The sequence below is a fragment of the Triticum aestivum genome, chromosome 4D (genome assembly GCF_018294505.1).
Source record: "Triticum aestivum cultivar Chinese Spring chromosome 4D, IWGSC CS RefSeq v2.1, whole genome shotgun sequence".
Classification (NCBI taxonomy): Eukaryota; Viridiplantae; Streptophyta; class Magnoliopsida; order Poales; family Poaceae; genus Triticum; species Triticum aestivum.
The window spans coordinates 369,813,409-369,834,994 of record NC_057805.1 but is presented as its reverse complement, the minus strand read 5'-3'; the positions used below and the strand labels follow the sequence as shown (position 1 = coordinate 369,834,994).

General features: G+C 46.7%; 1 protein-coding gene across 1 annotated transcript; it reads left to right on the top strand.

Moving 5' to 3' along the window:
• Nucleotides 1–1,013: 1,013 nt before the first annotated feature.
• On the top strand, nt 1,014–2,991 carry LOC123100054 (uncharacterized). The gene is made up of 2 exons (XM_044522046.1): nt 1,014–2,026; nt 2,157–2,991. Exons 1-2 carry the CDS (start codon nt 1,095–1,097, stop codon nt 2,737–2,739), a joined length of 1,515 nt encoding a protein of 504 aa, XP_044377981.1. The 5' UTR covers nt 1,014–1,094; the 3' UTR covers nt 2,740–2,991.
• The last annotated feature ends 18,595 nt before the right edge of the window (nt 2,992–21,586 follow it).

Below are 21,586 nucleotides of genomic sequence, written 5' to 3'. Positions count from 1 at the left end.
ACGAAGCGTGCGTGCGAACGAATAATATTTACGTATACTACCGGGGCAAATAACAATATTTCTGTATACTACCGGGCCAAAAAACAATAATCGCACACAAATATTTACGTATACTACCGCGGCAAATAACAATATTTACGTATAATCCCGGAGCACCTACGAAAAATAAAATGAGGGCTGAAATATACCCTTGAAGCGTGCGTGCGAACGAAGAACAAAGAACGAAGAACCACGAACGAAGAACGACGAACGACGAACGACGAACGACGAACGACCTCCACCACCACCACCTCCACCACCTCCAGCACCTCCACCACCTCCACCACCACCACCACCTCACCACCCCAACTGCCCCAACGACGAACACTGCCCCAACTTCACCACCACCACCTCCACCAAAATGCTCACCACGACCACCACGAGCTACCCCGTCAGTAGATCGACACCTCTTTTCGCTGCCCTAAATGAGTTGAACCCATTCACGGTGCCAAAATCGCGAAAATGTAGCTCATTTAGGTGTACAAATGTGTGCCATTTTTCTGTAGAGAGAGGAGGAGGAAGAACACAGCAGAATGAGCCACGGGAGAAGAATAATGGAGGAAGGAGAGGATATGGGCGGGCAGGGAGAAGAAAGAATGCAGGAAAGAGAGAAGGAGAGGATAAGGGCGGGCTGGCCAGCGCGCGTCAGGTCGGCCGCACCCTGTCGGCCACCAGGTGGCCGATCGGCGGGCGGGACGCCGACAGGGGCGCACCACGCCGACAGGCCGCTGCCTCCCCCCTCGCGACGTGGCACGACCAACCAACGGCCGCCGCGTGGCTGCCCGGCCTGCAGTCGGCCTCCTGATAGCCGATCGGCCTGCAGTGGGCCGACTGGGCTCAGTCGGCCTGCAGTGGGCCGACGGTGTATTATTCTTGCAAATTCTTTTTTCTGCGTATTATTTCTGCAATTTTAAAAAAATTGTATTATTTAAAAAAATTTAGCCACTAGTAGGTCACCTGCCTAAACGCTCCGCCGCCATTTGTTTTCGATCTGTTGTCTCAAAAAAAATGTTTTCGATCTGCGCCTCCAGTCCGCGCTGAAGGTTGCGGAAGCCATGGATTCGACGGAAGCCCTGCCCGACGACGCGCTCGCAAACATCCTCCGCCGCCTCCCGGCATCTGACCTCGCCGCGTCCCGCTGTGTGCGCAAGGCGTGGTGCGCCGTCGTCCACGCCCATCGGCTGTTGCTTCCGCACTTTCTCCCGCGTGCGGTGCGCGGCATCTTCGTCAACTACATCGACTACAGCCGCCCGCGCTTCTTCGCCCGCCCCTCGACGGAGCGGCCCGTGATCAACGGCGATCTTGGCTTCTTGCCTGGGTACAACAGGGATTTTGAGCCAATTGTGGATCACTGCAACGGCCTCCTTATCTACGGCAATGAGAGGAGGGGGTTCTTCGTGGTCAACCCTGCCACGAGACGGTGGGAGCGTCTCCCACGCCTTGATGCCAAGAACTACAACACGTACCTCGTGTTTGATCCTGCCGTGTCACCGCATTACCAAGTGTTCGCGATTCCGCAGGTGCCCGAGAAAGTTGTTCCAGCCCAACCACAACCAGTGCCCGACAAGAAGCCACCAACACCCTTCTGCCCCGCTGAGTTTTTCTCGTTGTTTGAAGATGCACCAGAAGTACTCACCAAGGACTTGGAAGAGGACTGCGAAGATGGGCCATCGGAATTGTCACCCGAACAAACCATTGAAGAGGACATATCCGCACCGTCGCCCGTTGAGGTTCCAGAAGACTCACTAATTGAGGATCCAGAAGACTTGGTGGAATTTCCACCATCCTCATGGATGCTAGACGTGTTCTCGTCTAGTACAAAAGAATGGCAAAAGAGGTTGTTTGTCCGTGAAGGTGAGGCTTTGGACACGATGGCTACTATACGGCTGGATAGATTGGAACCAACATTTTGGGGGCCGAGGTGGCGCTACGGTGTCTACTGGCGAGGAGCACTCTATGTGCATTGTCGTGGTGCATTTGTTGCAAGGTATACATCGTAAAAAGGCTTACAAAGCTCCCTTAATTTTGAACTCTAGCATTAGTAGTGGCTTTCTCAGGGGGATGTGTCGACACAAACATTGCATCATATCTAGCACTGATAATGTTCTTATTTGCAGGTTATCCTTAAAGGATGGCAAGTACCAACTAGTGAAAACACCAATAGATATCGAGGAAAGCAAGCGTGCACAACCTTGTCTGGGGAAATCAGAAAAAGGGGTTTACTTTGCAACAATTCACGATGAGTATCTATTTCGGGTTTGGATTTTAAATGAATCATGTTGTCAGATATCTTGGGCACTGAAGCATCACGTTGATCTTAATCCATGGGCAACGATATATTTGAACCAGCCTAAGGGAATTGACAAAACTTGGTTCTTATATGGTGATAATAATGAAGATGGAACCAATGGGGATGAGAATTTTGAATGGAATTCTGATGACGATAACGTTCTGAATATTGAAGATGATTATGAGCCTTTCTACAGCCATGTTTCTATCCTCGGATTTCACCCCTACAAAGAGATTGTTTTCTTAGAGGTATCATCATTCAGAGTAGTGGCTTATCATCTGAATAGCTCAAAAGTCCAGTACCTGGGCAGATTACGCCCAAAGGATTATTATCAGTCATTTACAAATGGCATATATGAATCATTTCTGTACACCCCTTGCATGATTGGGGAGCTTTCAAAACGTGCTTGAGATTATTCCTTCACTGGTTGGGTTGGGATCTGGAGATTTAGGTGGAGGGGCAGGGGTGAAGAGCGCAAGGAGCCAGAAGTTTAATCAGATTGATGTTACGGGGTTTTATTTTTGGAAAGAGCTCGAAGCATAGAAGTGAGAATTCAAAGAAGTCGCTAGAAAATAGGATAACCGAATTGGACAGAACTTACTCAGAATTTCCATTTCGTAAACTTCCTTGGTTATTTTGTGCACCTGATCATCTTATGAGTACATTCATCATTTGGGCAAGCGGTGACATTTTACATACTTTTTATGCAGTTGATTGAGTTAATTGTTTTTTCATCTACGGTATAAATACCAGGACATGTTCTTTCATGTTTATTTTTGGTCACGCTCTTTGTTCACTTTTGAACAGGCACAAGTAGATATGTGCGTGCTACTGAAATCTGAATCCTAGTCAAATTCTGCACCCTACTGAAATCTATGGTGATGTGTCCGAGCTGTTGTTTTTTACTTAACGCTAATTATTAATTGATTAGGCCCGACTTTGGGCTAACCGCTGCATACCTGGCAACAGTGTTAATGAATCATGAAGCCCGTTAGTGGATTAGTGTGTTCAGTTCATGTCGCGTATGTCAGTTTCATAAATTAGTTTCTGAAGCTTAAGTTCTAGATTTAGTTCCAAAACCGGGACTATCCAATGTCTATGTACCTTGAATCGTCAAAATAGGCTTAAATACGTAATTTTTCTTCAATGATTCTACAAAAATTTGGGCAAAAGGAGCAGTCATAACAGAAACCTATGCTGTGCATTGAGACAATTGCTTCGTGCACATGAATAATATAACGGAAACATTAACGCCCACACGTGTGGGTGTTTGCATCTCGCCCACAAGCGTGGATCCGCGTTCATTTGTGGGTGCACGAATCTTGGCATGTTTGTGGTGCCACGTAGGACTGGGCTGGTGCGTGGGCATTCACCCGGTCGCTCACACGTCCGTTTCACCCACGGAGGGGCCGGTGTGTGGGCGTTTAGCAGTTCGCCCACACGTCAGTTTTCACTCACGCACAAGGGCTGGTGTGTGTGGGCATTTGCCATCTCGCCCACATGCCCGTCTCCTCTCCCACACCCAAGCTGCCAGTTACCATGCGTTTTGCAGTGTACATGGCAACTGCCCTAGTGTGCTTGTAAGCAGATGGCAACTCTCTCTTTTTTTACCCAACATGTCAGTTGCCATATGTTTTGCAGGGTACACGACAACTGCCCTAGTGTGCTTGTAAGTAGATTACAACTCTCTCTTTTACCCGAACATGTTGTTTTGCCATGTCTCTTTGTAGCGCTACACGACAACTGCCTAGTGTTAGTAGGTGGCAACTCCTAAGGTTTTCAAATCATGGCAACTGTAGTAAACCAGACCATACATGGCAACTGCTTAGTGTTAGTAGGCGGCAACCTCTAAAGTTTTCAAATCATGGCAACTATAGTAAACCAGACCATACATGGCAACAACTGCAGTTGTCCAAAATGGCATCTGGCACTTGACCTGAGATGGCAACTGCAGTTGAGCAACCATGGCAACTGTAGTTGTCCAACATGGCAATTGTAGTTCAGCGACATGGCAACTGCAGGTAAACGAACATTGAAGAGGGTCCGGACCATGGCAACTGCGGGGACACGTGGTGACTGTCACGTTGGGCGTGCGGGACCATGAGGTAGGTGGCTGAGAGAGGTCGTGTGGGCGTTATGCATTTTGTCCATATGTAGGCATGTGAGAGGGACCGCAATGAGAAAAAGAGGCATGTGAGCGCTAGTTGTTTTGCCCACACGTAGGCGTGTGGGCTGGTCCTCTTAGACACCACACAAAACGTGTGGGCAGATCCCTTAACGCCCACACGTGTGGCAGTTATCGTAACCCTAATATAATTGCGCCCATGTTTGCTTTTGGTTCTGTTTGGGTATAGCGGTATGCGATTCATTTCTATTTCCTTCATTGGTGGAAGGTGTAAGCTAGTTAGCTCAACATTTTCACCGTCGATCGTTTTGCTCTGCAATCTGAAAATGCAAGGGCCGGCCTGAACATGGAGCATCAACAACAAACCGGGTAAAGTTCTTCAGATGACATGACTTTCATCTTGCGTGTTTTCTTCAGGCTATCAAAATCGTAAGAACATCATTATGCATCCTACTGAAATCTTCTATTGACATTTAGCATCAGTGGCCAGCCCGAGGTAGTTCAGTAGTTGCACTGTTCTTTTGATGAAAGCCAGGCGGTGACGAATTGCAAGTATTCGGTTTGTATACAACTTTGTTTATGAATATTATTTCCAAATTAGCTATAACACATCTTTGTTGTACACATGAACTTATTAGCAACTTTTCACAAAAGAACATGGAAATATATATACATTTGTGAATAGTCAAAGAACGATAGCCTTTGAATACACTACTCCATGCTATGCCGACAGCTGGGTCTAGGCCGTCGGCATACAATGGCCGTCGGGCTATACCCGGCTACGCCGACGGCCCCCGTCGGCAAAGAATGGTCGTCGGCTTAGCCCAGGCTACGCCTACAACCGCCGTCGGCATACACGGGCCGTCGACATAGCTGCGGGCCCGCCGACCACGCTCTTGACGGGTGGCTAACGGCGTCGGATCTATGCCGACGGCGGAGACGGGCGGTCGTCGGCCTAGATACGGGTGCCACGTCATCGATCCAAAGCGCACCGACCAAGACCTATGTGTAGGATCGAAAGTATGTCTAGAGGGGGGTGATTAGACTACTTTTTTTGAGGGTTGGACAGTAGGACCACGTCCTACTGCATGTATATATTAAGGACCCAGAAGGGTGAGTATGTTACAAATGTACAAGGGGAGGGGGGTGTCTCAAGCAATTACAAAGGATAGTCAGAGAACCAGTAGGTTACTATAGTTAGTGGATAGAAGCTAGGATAGCAGGGATGAGGTGTCTCTTATCTACAGGGAGTCTATGAACAATGTTGGCAAAATCGTTCCTAAACCTGGCTAGCCAGCTGTCAACCAAAGGGGTCACATGTCGAAAATAGTTATTGTTCCTTTCCTTCCACAGACTCCAGGCAACAACTAGGAAAGTGTCCATGAGCATTTTACGTTGATTCCCGGTCTTCAGGTGTTTCAACAGATGTAGCCGATCTCCAGTAGCAGGCCAGGTGATATTGAGCTTGAGCCAGCATCGTGTGCTAAACGTGTAGCGAAAGAAGAGATGCTCAAGGGTTTCTTCCACGTGTTCGCCACAAAGGAGACAGTCTAGGTTGGTCCCAATGTTATAGTGTCTTCTGCTGAGCATATTACGCGTGTTGAGACGATCCACTAGGATAAACCAACCAAAGACTTTGATTTTGGGGACACATTTAGCTTTCCAAAGCCAATGAAACGCCTCGTGGACTTGAAGCTCTCGGAAACAAAATTTGTAGTACGCCGTGGTTTTAAATGTGGATGAGCCCCAGGTGCAAGTCCAAATATCTCTTTCATCCGATAGTTCAGTGGAGGATGCCACACTCTGGATCCTTCTGAGTTCATCATGGGCTTGAGTTAAGAGAGGTAGATGAAAGGCTTCACCGATTTCGGGTACAGTAAGCATATTGCGGACCGATGCATCTTCTCGTAAGGTATATGAGAAAGCCCTAGGGAATTGCTCCTCGAGGATACGAATACACCAGTCATCTTTCCAAAAGAGGGCTGTCTTCCCACTACGAATTTGGATCTTGGTCACACGTCGGTACGTGGGCATGAGCTTGACCAGTTCCCGCCACCAATGAGAGCCACAGGGTGGGGAGGCATGCGGTATATTGTCCACGTAATAGGTTTTCCAAATCAAACTAACCCAAGGGATGTCCAGTTGATTGTAGAATTTGTGTAGTAGTTTGAGCAGCAAGGCATCATTTTGGACTTTGAGGTTGAGAACACCCAGACCACCTTTCTCCTTAGGACGAGAAACCATGTCCCATGCAGCCAAAGAGTTACACTTGTCACCATCATCCGTTTTCTTGATCCATAGGCAATGTCGCCGTATCTTGTCCAATTGTTCAATAATTTTCCTAGGGAGACGGAGAACACCCATGGGGTAGATAGCCAGGGACGTGACAAGCGAGTTCATCAGAGCCAATTTGCCAGCGTAAGACATGAGCGACATGGCGGCCGTGATTTTGCACTCGGCTTTGCAGATCCAGGGGGTCATGTCTGAGATAGAGGGCTTCGTAGTTCCAAGGGGGAGACCAAGGTAGGTGAACGGCATCTTAGCAGTGGTACAACCAAAGATATTTGCAATATGACCACATTTGTCAGCAGGGGTATTTATAGGGATCAAAGTAGATTTGGAGAAATTGATGTGGAGACCCACCGAATCAGCATAGTCTGTGAGAATTTTTTTCAAACGTATCGCTTGAGGCAAACATGCTGGCAAGAGAATTATCGTGTCGTCTGCGTACTGAATGACCGGATAATTAGAAGGCTCTGCTGAGGGGATTGGTAATTGCAACAGATTGTCGGCGAGGGCAGCATTGATTGCAGTTTGAAGTAGGTCCGCTGCCAGAACAAAGATGAGAGGGGAGAGAGGGTCTCCCTGCCTAACACCACACTTGCACCAGAATTGTCTCCCTGGTACACGATTGAGCAGCACCGAAGATTTGCCAGAAGAGGAAATGCATTGGAACCAAGAAATCCAGCGATCATTAAACCCCATGCTTTTCATGATCTGAATGATGGCCGCATGCTCAACCGTATCAAATGCTTTAGCGAAGTCCAGTTTAAGGAGAACGATTTCGCGTTTCGAAGCTTGGCATTGGTGTATATACTCAAAGGCCCATGCAAGACAGTCGTGGATCGAACGTCCTTTTAAGAACCCATATTGGTTTTTATGAACAATTCTCAGAATCACACGCTACAGTCTATTGGCTAGGATTTTGGTGATTAACTTAAGGCAGCAATTCAGTAAAGTTATTGGGCGAAAATCATTGACAGATTCCGGGGCTCTGGATTTGGGGATCAAAGTGATGTACCCGTAGTTGAGGCTTTCAAGGTTTCGCGTCCCCTGATGAAACTCCTCACAGAGCCTATAAAAGTCCAGCTTGATTATAGGCCAACAGACTTTCAAGAATGCACCATTGAAGCCATCTGGGCCAGGGGCCTGATCCGACGGCATTTCATTGATCGCAGCATCAATTTCTTCATGCGTGAATGGAACAGTAAGGCTATCGAAGTCAACCTGAGAGCGAAGCATGTTTGAAAGATTGAATTTCATTTGCGGAACCTTGGCTGTGCCCAAACGTGTTTTGAAAGCCTCAAACAAAATGGACTCCTTGCTCGCGTGATCATCAAGACTAATACCATTCTCAGACTTCAGAGTTGAAATATAATTTTTCCTGTACCTTTCAGTGACGATAGCTTGAAAGAATTTGGAATTTTCATCCCCGAATTTAATCCAACGAATGGTGCAACGTTTTTTCCAGTACTTCTTTTGGTATTGTAGTAGGCGAAGTAAATGGTTCTTAAGGATGCGCTGGAAATTCCCCTCAAGTATTGTCAATGAGCGCTTATCAGCTATATTGTCGATCTCTAGTAGGGCTTTGTTTGTAGTTTCAAAGGCAATTTTCAGACGAGAAATATCTTTACTCCAACGGCTGAGAGCATGTCGCAGATTCTTAAGCTTTTGACACAAGCTAGCTGCCGCATTAAGATTTCTCCCGTGCTTGATAGGCTTGTTCCAAGCTTGTGTGACAACGTCGAAGAAGCCTGGATGTGCAATCCAAAAGGTTTCAAACCTAAACAGTCTACTTTTCGGAATGGAGGTTTGAATGGAGACATAGCATGGAGTATGGTCAGAAACAGGTCGTCCGAGGGGCATCACAAGAGTGTTAGGGAATGTGGCCGTCCAATTTAGTGATGTGAAGAACCAATCGAGCTGTTCAAGGAGGGGGGTCTGTTGCATATTCGACCAAGTAAAATTACGACCTTTAATGGGTAGTTCGGTAAGGCATTGCTCTCGGATGAAATCATTGAAAGCAAACATGTCATTTACATCACCTCCAGGTTTGTTTCGATTTTCCGGCGAACGAATATAGTTAAAATCTCCGAGCAAGACCCAATCCTCAGTAGAGGGGATATCCAAATCGAAGAGCCAATTAGTAAAAGAAGTACGCTGATCTCCTTGGCAAGGGCCGTAAATATTAACTAGTTTCCACCGCATAGCCGATTGCTTGGAGGAAAATTCCACCCCGAGCGCAAAACGTCCAGACAAAAATACCGTGCCATCGAAAACGTGACTACACCAAATCGTGATAATACCACCAGACGCGCCACTCGCCGGAACGAAAGCAAAATAATCAAAGCGCTTAGGACAAAGGATTTTAAGCATAGAGGCATCGAAATGCTGCATTTTAGACTCTTGTAGACAAATAACGGTGCAACCAAAAGAGTTGATCACATTTGAAAGCGCTAAATGTTTTTCGGGTGAGTTTAGACCACGGACGTTCTAGTAGAGAACGTTCCAATTATGCAAAAGAACCATGACCTAACCAAAGGTAAAGGAACTAGGGAGATGAGGCCGAAGAAGCTCCACCTTCACCTGCAGTAAGCATGTCTTCATTAAGTTCTTCAGCAGGGATGGCACACAGCTGTGTGCCAATGTTCTGCATGGTGGGAATGGGTGTAGGAGGTGGCAGCTCGAACTCCGGCTCCTTACTGTCAGATGCAGCTCCACGGGGCAACATAGTTGGCACCACCCTGGGTTTCACCTTGGACTTTGAGGGTCGAGATTCATCATGAACTTTGACTCGAAACCCGTCATACTTGGTGGAACGAGTGCTACGTCTGAGCGAAGAAGTGTCAATGGGAGCGGGATCTTTACCCTTGCGGGCCCTGGAAGGAGGCAGCAGGGCAGTAGAAGCTTGAGGTTCAATGATACTTGTCATAGTATCAACAGCATCAGCAGCAACGGGATCAACTGGGATCAGATCAGAAACTGGAGGCAGACAGTGCAGGGCGGATTCAGATTCAGACATAATATACTCAGATGCAGATTCAGACATAATATCAGCAGTTTTAGACATAGCAGACGTGACAGTAACCTGAGCATCAGCAGCAGTTAAGACATTCAGAGCATCAGAGGCAGCGTCAGGCGGCATGAGCGATGTTGGCTCTTCTTCAGATATCTCCTGAATAATGACTTGCGAGGAAGGAGCAGGTAGATTGTTGGAGTGATTAGACTACTTGACCAAATAAAAATCTAGCCTTTTTCCCAATTTTAGTTCTTGGCAGATTTTAGCAACTTAGCACAAGTCAAGCAATCAACATACATATGCAATTCTAAGAGTATAGCAGCGGAATGTAAAACAATTGCATATGAAGGTAAATGGAGGAGTTTGAGGGAGCAAACGCAATGTTGACACGGAGATTTTTATCCGTGGTTCCGATAGGTGGTGCTATCGTACATCCATGTTGATGGAGACTTCAACCCACGAAGGGTAATGGTTGCGGGAGTCCACGGAGGGCTCCACCCACGAAGGGTCCACGAAGAAGCAACCTTGTCTATCCCACCATGGCCGTCACCCACGAAGGACTTGCCTCACTAGGGTAGATCTTCACGAAGTAGGCGATCTCCTTGCCCTTACAAACTCCTTGGTTCAACTCCACAATCTTGACGGAGGCTCCCAAGTGACACCTAGCCAATCTAGGAGACACCACTCTCCAAGAAGTAACAAATGGTGTGTTGATGATGAACTCCTTGCTCTTGTGCTTCAAATGATAGTCTCCCCAACACTCAACTCTCTCTCACAGGATTTGGATTTGGTGGAAAGAAGATTTGAGTGGAAAGCAACTTGCGGAAGGATAGAGATCAAGATTTATGTGGTTGGAATGGAATATCTTGACCTCAACACAAGTGTAGGTGGTTCTCTCTCAGAAAATATATGTTGGAAGTGTAGGCATGTTCTGATGGCTCTCTCCACGAGTGAAGAGTGGGTGGAGGGGTATTTATAGCCTCCACAGAAAATCTAACCGTTACACACAAATCACCAAACTCGGTGGAACCGATTCAAAGAACTCGGTCAGACCGATTTGGTTCATAATGTGACCGTTAGGCATTTCGGTGGGACCGACGCGTCAACTCGGTGGGACCGATTTCTTTAGGGTTAGGGCATAACGTAATCTCGGTGAGACCGATTACACAAATTCGGTGAGACCGATTTTGGTAATAGACTAACAGAGAGTTGGTCAGGCAAACTCGGTGGGACCGATTCGCTCATCTCGGTTTGACCGAAACGTTACGAAAAGGAAACAGAGTGTTTGCATTGCAATCTCGGTGGGACCGATCGCTCATCTCGGTTTGACCGGAACGTTACGAAGGGAAACGGAGAGATTACAATCCCATCTCGGTGAGACCGAGATCCCTATCGGTGAGACCGAAAAGACTAGGGTTTCTGGCAGTGGCTATGTCAACTGAACTCGGTGGCTCCGGATATGAAATTTCGGTGGGGCCGAGCTTGGAATGGACGCAATATCGTTTGTGTCTCCATATTTTCTGAAAGAGGCTGTCCTCAATACCTGGACAGGTGAGCTGATGGGTTTTCGATCAATGGGTAATTTCAACAGCGTCAACCCCGCCGATAGGCGTTACATTCCAAACCCAGAGCATATGCGTACAAGTAGAGGCAGACGGCAGTGTCAGCGCATCCGAAATGATATGGATGAATCTGAAGCAGGAGGTCCGACTAGGCAATGCATTCTATGCAATGAATTTGGCCATAGGGACACTAATTGTCCCACTTTCGTCACTGGGTGTGGACGAGGCAACCGGGGAAGAAGAGGAGGTAGAGGTAGTAGAGGAGTAAGGGTGAGAGGAAGAAGCTAAGCTAGCACTAGTTTGTTCTGAATTTATATTAAGTGTGCTGTGGCACTATGTTCTGAAATTTGTATTAAGTGTGGCACTATGTTCTGAAATTTGTATTAAGTGTGGCACTATGTTCTGAATTTTTATTAAGTGTGGCACTATGTTATGAATTTTTATTAAGTGTGGCACTATGTTATGAATTTTTATTAAGTGTGGCACTATGTTATGAATTTTTATTAAGAGTGGCACTATGTTATGAATTTTTATTAAGTGTGGCACTATGTTATGAATTTTTATTAAGTGTGGCACTATGTTATGAATTTTTATTAAGTGTGACACTTTGTTCTGAATTTTTATTAAGTGTGGCACTTTGTTCTGAATTTTGTAAGTGCAGGAATGTCGGGATTGTGGTTGCTGAATGGGGGCATTGATAAGGGTCATCGTGGTGCGATATGGTATGAGCGCAAGCTTGAGCCTCTCGTCACTCGCACTCCTAAGGAAAACTGGAAGATACACTCAGGATGGCTTCAGCGGTACGTGCTTTATTAATTTGCACACTGACATGCATATTAATGGTTGAAATGGGAGATAGTAACTGAAAAGTTCTCTGATGAAGGTTGAAATGGGCCGGCCTTTTACCTTTCGCGCGTCTGGTTGAGTCTATCCCGGGTGAGAAACGCGTCGCCATCGATGGGTCTTTGCTGAGCTGCTTAGTGGACCGTTGGAGGCCAGAGACCCACACGTTTCACTTTAGATGGGGAGAGATGGCTCCTACTCTGGAGGATGTGTCACTTTTGCTCGGACTACCGTTGGCAGGTCATGCCGTAGGACCGTTGGACGCACCGGCTGGTTGGGAGCAAGCTCTTACAGAACGTTTTCACGGTGTTTTTTCGGATGCTCCCGATCCGGTATGGGAGCATCACGGACCTAAGTATGAGTGGTTGCTAAAATTCCGGGTAATTTCCCCTACCTATTCTCTTCAAGTTATCGCGCATAAAGTTGTACAGAAAATAATTGCAGCTTACTAAAACTTTCTCTTCGCTTAATGCAGATCCAGAACTTCCGGGCGCCCTTGACTGCGGAACAGATCACTCGGAGCCTCGAGGCCTACTTACTGTGGCTTTTCGGCAAGGTGATGTTCACGGAGAACCATGTCACCACTATTAGCGCCCTCTACATCCCTATGGCACTCGAGATAGCGAGCGCTCAGACGGCGGATCAGATCAGACAGAGGAGTTGGGGTTCGGCGGTGTTAGCGGCTACATACCGAGGTATGTGCAACGGTTGCCAGCTTACATCGAGAAAGCCAGCCCTTCTTGGATGCCCTCTATTCCTACAGCTGTGGTCGTGGGAGAGGTTCTCTATAGGGCGACCAGATGTACGGGTTCATGAGCCTATAGACGCCATGTTTGATGTTGAGGGCATCGACATGCCTACTTTCGGTCTGTGTTGGACTCGTCGCAAGGTATGCACCGTGTTGTAGTTTAATGCAACTTTTTCTGCACAAGAGATCGATCGATGCGAGCGGCTACTAACTTTTATTCTCTGCAGAGACGCTTTGCTAGTGATCAGACCAGGAAGGCATACACATCATTGAACGAGCAGTTCGATGCGTACACCGGGGTCATCTGGCAGCCCTACACGGAAGCAGCCATACAAGCGAGATACCCTGCTGGTATGTCTGTGCTATGCACAAGGGACCGAGATTACTGGATGACAAAATCGAAGATCATCTTCGATGTCTTCGTCGAGGAGATGGCACAACAGAGGGTTATGAGGCAATTTGGTCTTCTGCAGTTGGAGCTACCTCCCCCTATAGAGAACCCGGTGCCAGCACACATCCACAGGTATTAACCAGTTTTTCAATGTTGCATTTTCTTTCATAGTACTCCATTCGAAGCTTTAGGTAATTGTTGAACACACACCACAATTTTAGGACGACAAGGAAGGGCATGAACAGGACAACTGCTGACTGGCTAGTTAGACTAGAGCCGTATGTTATAGAATGGGAGACAGCAAACACAAATCTATGGCACGAGAATCACAATTTCGATCTCGATCAATTCAATCTCTATTTGCGGCGCTACATGACCGGAACACGGTTACGCATTGTTGAGTACTCCCACCCAGAGGAGTTACCGGATCCTACTCCGTCGGATATGTACCCGAGCTATGATACTTTGGGCTCTAGGCAGTACGCGGTAAGATATTTTTTCTTTACGTAATGTTGTCACATACTTTGACGTGCAAAAGACAGACATTATTAATCGTCATGGAAATTTGCAGGCTACCTTGACACGCGAACTGTACGACGACGTGACCACCTTTGGACGATCACTATCGTCTGGACCTCTTCTTCAACATCGTCCAGTGGTACAGCCCTTATTGGAAAGAATTCAGAATAAGATACGGACTGTGTACGAGGCTATCACGTGCACCCGGAGAACCGATGTTGTTCAGCACGAGCAGGAGCAGCCGCGTCACTCCATGCAACGACATCAACCACGTCCACGCCTAGCACAGCAGCCGACAACCAGGCCACCCCATCCTGACCAACCTGGCAGTTCTACGTGGCACCCGCAGCACTATGGTCCCACGTCGAGCTTCGTGTTTTCTCCACAGCACACAATAAAAAGTTTCAACCAAAATAGCAAGAGAGATAAAAAAACACACTCTCTCGAAGCCTATGATCTATACATTTTCTCCCCCTTTGGCAACAAGTTACCAAAAAGTTCAAAAATGCATAGTGCTAAATGACTCTCAGGCTTGATCTTCGGTAGGAGGTGTTGAGAGAACTCCAAGGACGAAGGCTTCAGATGAAGTAGCTGGAGCTGGTGGAGTAGCTGCTGGAGGTGGAACGGGAGCTGTTGCTACTGGTGCTGATGCTATAGCTCTAGTGTCTATCACGGGCAGTGCAGCAGATCTCTGTCCTCTGGGCACTCTAGCAAAAGCATCTGTGGTAGACTTTCCCTTTTTCTCCCCTGCTTCCTCAATACAACAGTGTCATCTTCTTCTTCTTCAGCAGCTTCAGGCACTTGGGCCTTGTTCTTTTCTTCAGCAGGGATATTCCTAGTGCTTCTCTTGGGTTTAGCCTTTGGAGCTGGAGCAGCAGCCTTGGGAGCAGATTTGGGCTTAGATGGAGCAGCCCCTGATCTGATTGCATCCCCCATAAGCTTTTGAGCTTTGGGTGCTGGTGCAACATCCTCTTCCTCTTCCTCTTCAGAATCTTTCCTCATTGAGGGCTTGCCAAGAACTCTGGCTGTAGTAGTTCTGGCCCTCTTCTTCTTCTTATCCTCACCAGCTGCTTCTTCTTCAGATTCAATGGTAAACTTCATAGTTTCACCCGTGGCAACTTTTCTTGGCTTAGACATGGGCTGTCTTCTTGCTGGCATCTTTGTTTTCAGTCCAGGCTTTGTTGCAGCAGCTGTGCCATACTCTTTCTTCAACACCTTTTTCTTTGAAGTGGCTTCATCTTCAACAACCACATAGTCTTCATCTTCTGAATCAGAAGTCCTCTTCTTCCTTGTCCTGGTGGCAGCCTTTGGCAAGTTGCTGGGAGTGCTCCTGCTGCCTTCATCATAACTGCTAGAGGGATCTGAACCCTCACTCATCTGCACCTGTTGCTCAGACCTGTTCTGACTGTCACTTTGATCAGACATCTCTGCAAACACTCTGATAGCAGACCCTGTGAATAGGTTATAGATGAGGTAGAGTAGATGAGCATCACAAAGTACATGAGTTTTGCAAAACAGATGACTTAAAAACTTAGTTTTAGTTCTTCACAGAAAGCATTTCGGATCTACCAATTTGTAAACTCGGTAATACCGAAGCAGCTTTTGGAACCTAAACTAGTGAACTCGGTCAGACCGAGTCACAGTTTGGTGGTACCGAGACTGCTAGGGTTTCACAGAGAATTGAACTCGGTCACACCGATTTGCAATTTTCGGTCAGACCAAAAACGTGTGTGCTCTGGCCTAAGCCAAATCGGTGAGACCGATTTCTACAACTCGGTCGGTCCGAGATGAATTCGGCGGAGACCTAACCCTAAATTTTCAAATCAAAACTAATCTACGGGATGTTTTCGCTGGACAGGATGATTTCAATCGTGGCAAGAATCATGGCAAAGCAATGTGCTAAGAATCAGAGTTAAGGATTAGCACAAAGATTAAGTTCGTACCCTAGTTCGGCGACGAACTTGCTACGGCGGCAACGGTGGGACAGATTGCCGTTGACGGCAGTGGAGACCAGCGGCGGGAGGTCACTGGCGACGAGAGGACGATCCGGAGACCCGAGGAGGCAGAGCAGGTTACGCGCGGGCGAGGAGGTTCGGAAAATTTCCAAAATTTGGCCCGTAGGTATATATAACCTGACCCTGGCGGTGTGACCGAGTGGAACGACTCGGTGGCACCGAGATACAAAACTGCAAGCAGTTACTGCAACGCGGTGTGATCGAAAGGTTCTAATCGGTTGCACCGAGATTGAAAACCCTAGATCAACTTAGTGATCTCGGTAGGACCGAAAAGGATGAATCGGTCAGACCGAGATGCACAAAGAGGTTTTGGAGGTTTAAGTCTATGACGAATCGGGAACTCCGAGTGCTCCTCACACAGAGTGGTTCGAATCTGACTTGATCAAACTTTGTGATGTAGCATGAATAGAGTTTGAGACGAGAAAAGCATAGATAGCTAGAGGGAGTTCTTAGGCATTCTTGTCCATCCATTTGGCAAAAAGAAAGAGCCAAACAATCAAAGCAACAAATGGATGTCCTCGAATGAGAAAAGTATGCAACCAACATGCTCACACAATAAAATGGCAAATGAAATATGTGACAAAGCATGCACAATCACTCTAGCATCTATCAAGCAATTTGGCGATGACTAGGTCATCTATATATGAGTATATTGACTTAGGAGTCAAATGAGAACATTTGATCATAGGTCATACTCATCGTTTAAGCACAAGTGGGGTTACCACTTTTACATAAAGCATTTCACACCATTAGAGTTGCTTTAGCTCAATTGATTAGAGTAAAACTCCCCCTAGATGTGATATCCCCCCTAAGAGGGATGAACTAACCTTGGGTTTTGTCGATGATGACTTCATGTAGGTGTTGAAGATGTAGATGCTCAATGTTGATGTAGATCATTCGGAGCAATCCTTTGGAGTGAGTTGCACTTTCAATACCTACACGGGTTAGTCCCACAAGGAACAAACAAGGATATCCATAGACATAGAGTGATGCATACACAAGATGATGTCCATGAAAGCATTAGGTTACCTTGTCCCTTGTCTTACCAACAAGAGGCTTTGTGACTCCTTGAACTAGTGCAAGATATGGAAGTTTCTTGCACTTGTCCTCGCCAAAATGATAAGAGTGAGGTATGTGTTGGAAATATGCTCTAGAGGCAATAATAAATAGGTTATTATTATATTTCCTTGTTCATGATAATCGTTTATTATCCATGCTAGAATTGTATTGATAGGAAACTCAGATACATGTGTGGATACATAGACAACACCATGTCCCTAGTAAGCCTCTAGTTGACTAGCTCGTTGATCAATAAATGGTTACGGTTTCCTAACCATGGACATTGGATGTCGTTGATAACGGGATCACATCATTAGGAGAATGATGTGATGGACGAGACCCAAACCTAAGCCTAGCACAAGATCGTGTAGTTCGTTTGCTCAGAGCTTTTCTAATGTCAAGTATCATTTCCTTAGACCATGAGATTGTGCAACTCCCGGATACCGTAGGAATGCTTTGGGTGTACCAAACGTCACAACGTAACTGGGTGGCTATAAAGGTGCACTACAGGTATCTCCGAAAGTGTCTGTTGGGTTGGCACGAATCGAGACTGGGATTTGTCACTCCGTGTAAACGGAGAGGTATCTCTGGGCCCACTCGGTAGGACATCATCATAATGTGCACAATGTGACCAAGGAGTTGATCACGGGATGATGTGAGTTACGGAACGAGTAAAGAGACTTGCCGGTAACGAGATTGAACAAGGTATAGGGATACCGACTTTCGAATCTCGGGCAAGTAACATATCGATAGACAAAGGGAATTGCATACGGGATTGATTGAATCCCCGACATCGTGGTTCATCCGATGAGATCATTGTGGAACATGTGGGAGCCAACATGGGTATCCAGATCCCGCTGTTGGTTATTGACCGGAGAACGTCTCGGTCATGTCTGCATGGTTCCCGAACCCGTAGGGTCTACACACTTAAGGTTCGATGACGCTAGGGTTATAGGTAATAGATATACGTGGTTACCAAATATTATTCGGAGTCCCGGATGAGATCCCGGACGTCACGAGGAGTTCAAGAATTGTCCGGAGGTAAAGATTTATATATGGGAAGTCCTGTTTTGGTCACCGAAAAAGTTTCGGGTGATATCGGTAATGTACCGGGACCACCGGGAGCGTCCCGGGGGTCCACCAAGTGGGGCCACCAGCCCCAGAAGGCTGCGTGGGCCAAGTGTGGGAGGGGACCAGCCCCAGGTGGGCTTGTGCGCCCCCCCACCAAGGCCCAAGGCACATGGGAGAGTGGGAGGGGGCAAACCCTAGGTCCAGATGGGCCTTAAGGCCCACCCTAGTGGCGCCCCCCCTCTCCTCCCCTTGGCCGCCCCCCTAGATGGGATCTAGGGCTGGCCGCCAGCCCTTGGGGTGTAAACCCTAGAGGGGGCGCAGCCCCCTCCCCCCCTATATATAGTTGAGGTTTGGGGCTGCCCAAGACATGAGAACGTCTCTCTTTCGGCGCAGCCCTACCCCTCTCCCTCCTCCTCCTCTCCCGCGGTGCTTGGCGAAGCCCTGCGGGATTACCACGCTCCTCCACCACCACCACGCCGTCGTGCTGCTGCTGGACGGAGTCTTCCTCAACCTCTCCCTCTCTCCTTGCTGGATCAAGGCGTGGGAGACGTCACCGGGCTGCACGTGTGTTGAACGCGGAGGCACCGTTCTTCGGTGCTTAGATCAGAATCAACCGCGACCTGAATCGCTACGAGTACGACTCCTTCATCCGCGTTCTTGCAACGCTTCCGCATCGCGATCTACAAGGGTATGTAGATGCACTCCCCTTCCCCTCGTTGCTAGATTACTCCATAGATTGATCTTGGTGATGCGTAGAAAATTTTGAATTTCTGCTACATAACCCAATAGTGGTATCAGAGCCAGGTTTATGCGTAGTTTCTATGCACGAGTAGAACACAAAGTAGTTGTGGGCGTCGATGTTGCCAATTCTTCTTGCCGCTACTAGTCTTATCTTGTTTCGGCGGCATTGTGGGATGAAGCGGCCCAGACCGACCTTACACGTACGCTTACGTGAGACAGGTTCCACCAACTGACATGCACTAGTTGCATAAGGTGGCTAGCGGGTGCCTGTCTCTCCCACTTTAGTCGGAACGGATTCGATGAAAAGGGTCCTTATGAAGGGTAAATAGAAATTGGCATATCACGTTGTGGTTTTACGTAGGTAAGAAACGTTCTTGCTAGAAACCTATACAAGCCACGTAAAACTTGCAACGACAATTAGAGGACGTCTAACTTGTTTTTGCAGCATGTGCTATGTGATGTGATATGGCCAGAAGATGTGATGAATGATATATGTGATGTATGAGATTGATCATATTCTTGTAATAGGAATCACGACTTGCATGTCGATGAGTATGACAACTGGCAGGAGCCATAGGAGTTGTCTTTATTTTTTGTATGACCTGCGTGTCATTGAATAACGCCATGTAAATTACTTTACTTTATTGCTAAGCGCATTAGCCATAGAAGTAGAAGTAATCGTTGGCGTGACAACTTCATGAAGACACAATGATGGAGATCATGATGATGGAGATCATGGTGTCATGCCGGTGACAAAGATGATCATGGTGCCCCGAAGATGGAGATCAAAGGAGCAAAATGATATTGGCCATATCATGTCACTATTTGATTGCATGTGATGTTTATCATGTTATGCATCTTATTTGCTTAGAACGACGGTAGTAAGTAAGATGATCCCTTATAATAATTTCAAGAAAGTGTTCCCCCTAACTGTGCACCGTTGCGAAGGTTCGTTGTTTCGAAGCACCACGTAATGATCGGGTGTGATAGATTCTAACGTTCGAATACAATGGGTGTTAACGAGCCTAGCATGTACAGACATGGCCTCGGAACACATGCAAAACACTTAGGTTGACTTGACGAGCCTAGCATGTACAGACATGGCCTCGGAACACAAGAGATCGAAAGATCGAACATGAGTCGTATAGTAGATACGATCAACATGGAGATGTTCACCGATGATGACTAGTCCGTCTCACGTGATGATCGGACACAGCCTAGTTTGACTCGGATCATGTATCACTTAGATGACTAGAGGGATGTCTATCTGAGTGGGAGTTCATAATCAGATGAACTTCATTATCATGAACATAGTCAAAAAGTCTTTGCAAATTATGTCATAGCTTGCGCTTTCGTTCTACTGTTTAAGATATGTTCCTAGAGAAAATTTAGTTGAAAGTTGGTAGTAGCAATTATGCGGACTGGGTCTGTGAACTGAGGATTGTCCTCTTTGTTGCACAGAAGGCTTATGTCCTTAATGCACCGCTCGGTGTGCTGAACCTCAGCGTCGTCTGTAGATGTTGCGAAACATCTGACATACACGTTTTGATGACTACGTGATAGTTCAGTGCGTAATGCTAACGGTTTGGAATTGTGGCACCAAAGACGTTTTGAAACGTCACAGAACATATGAGATGTTCCGAAGACTGAAATCGGGATTTCAGACTAGTGCCCACGTCAAGAGGTATGAGACCTCTGACAAGTTTCTTAAGCCTGCACACTAAGGGAGAAAAGCTCAATCGTTGAGCATGTGCTCAGATTGTCTGAGTACCACAATCGCTTGAATCGAGTGGGAGTTAACCTCCTAGATGAGATAGTGATGGTTCTCCATAGTCACTGCCACCAAGCTAGTAGAGCTTCGTGATGAACTATAACATATCAGGGATAGTTATGATGATCCTTGAGCTATTCGCGATGTTTGACACCGCGAGAGTAGAAATCAAGAAGGAGCATCAATTGTTGATGGTTAGTAAAACCACTAGTTTAAGAAGGGCAAGGGCAAAAGGGATACTTCATGAAACAGCAAGTCGTTTGCTGATCTAGTGAAGAATCCCAAGGTTGAACCCAAACCCGAGACTAAGTGCTTCTGTAATGAGGGGAACGGTCACTGAATCGGAACTACCCTAGATACTTGGTAGATGAGAAGGCAGGCAAGGTCGACAGAAGTATATTGGATATACATTATATGAATGTGTACTTTACTAGTACTCCTAGCAGCACCAGGGTATTAGATACCGGTTCGGTTGCTAAGTGTTAGTAACTCGAAATAAAAGCTGCGGAATAAACGGAGACTAGCTAAAGGTGAGATGACGATATGTGTTGGAAGTGTTTCCAAGGTTGATGCGATCAAGCATCGCATGCTCCCTCTACTATCGAGATTTGGTATTTGCGTTGAGCATGATTGGATTATGTTTATCGCAATACGGTTATTCATTTAAGGAGAATAATGGTTACTCTGTTTATTTGAATAATACCTTCAATGGTCTTGCACCTAAAATGAATCTCGATCGCAGTGATACACATGTTCGTGCCAAAAGATATAAAATAGTAATGATAGTACCACATACTTGTGGCACTGCCATTTGAGTCATATTGGTATAGAACGCATGAAGAAGCTCCATGTAGATGGATCTTTGGACTCACTCGTTTTTGAAAGGATTGAGACATGCGAACCATGTCTATTGGTATATATGCATGAAGAAACTCCATGCAGATGGATCGTTTAGACTCACTTGATTTTGAATCACTTGAGACATGCAAATCATACCACATGGGCAAGATGACTGAAAGGCGTCGTTTTCAGTAAGATGGAACAAGAGAGCAACTTATTGGAAGTAATACATTTTGATGTATGCAGTCCAATGAGTGCTGAGGCATGCAGTGG

Bases quoted from the DNA above. Each gene is read 5' to 3' on its own strand.
- LOC123100054 (XM_044522046.1), top strand. From the start codon at position 1,095: ATGGATTCGACGGAAGCCCTGCCCGACGACGCGCTCGCAAACATCCTC. The intron at 2,027-2,156 runs GTATACATCGTA...TCTTATTTGCAG, and splicing joins CGTGGTGCATTTGTTGCAAG to GTTATCCTTAAAGGATGGCA.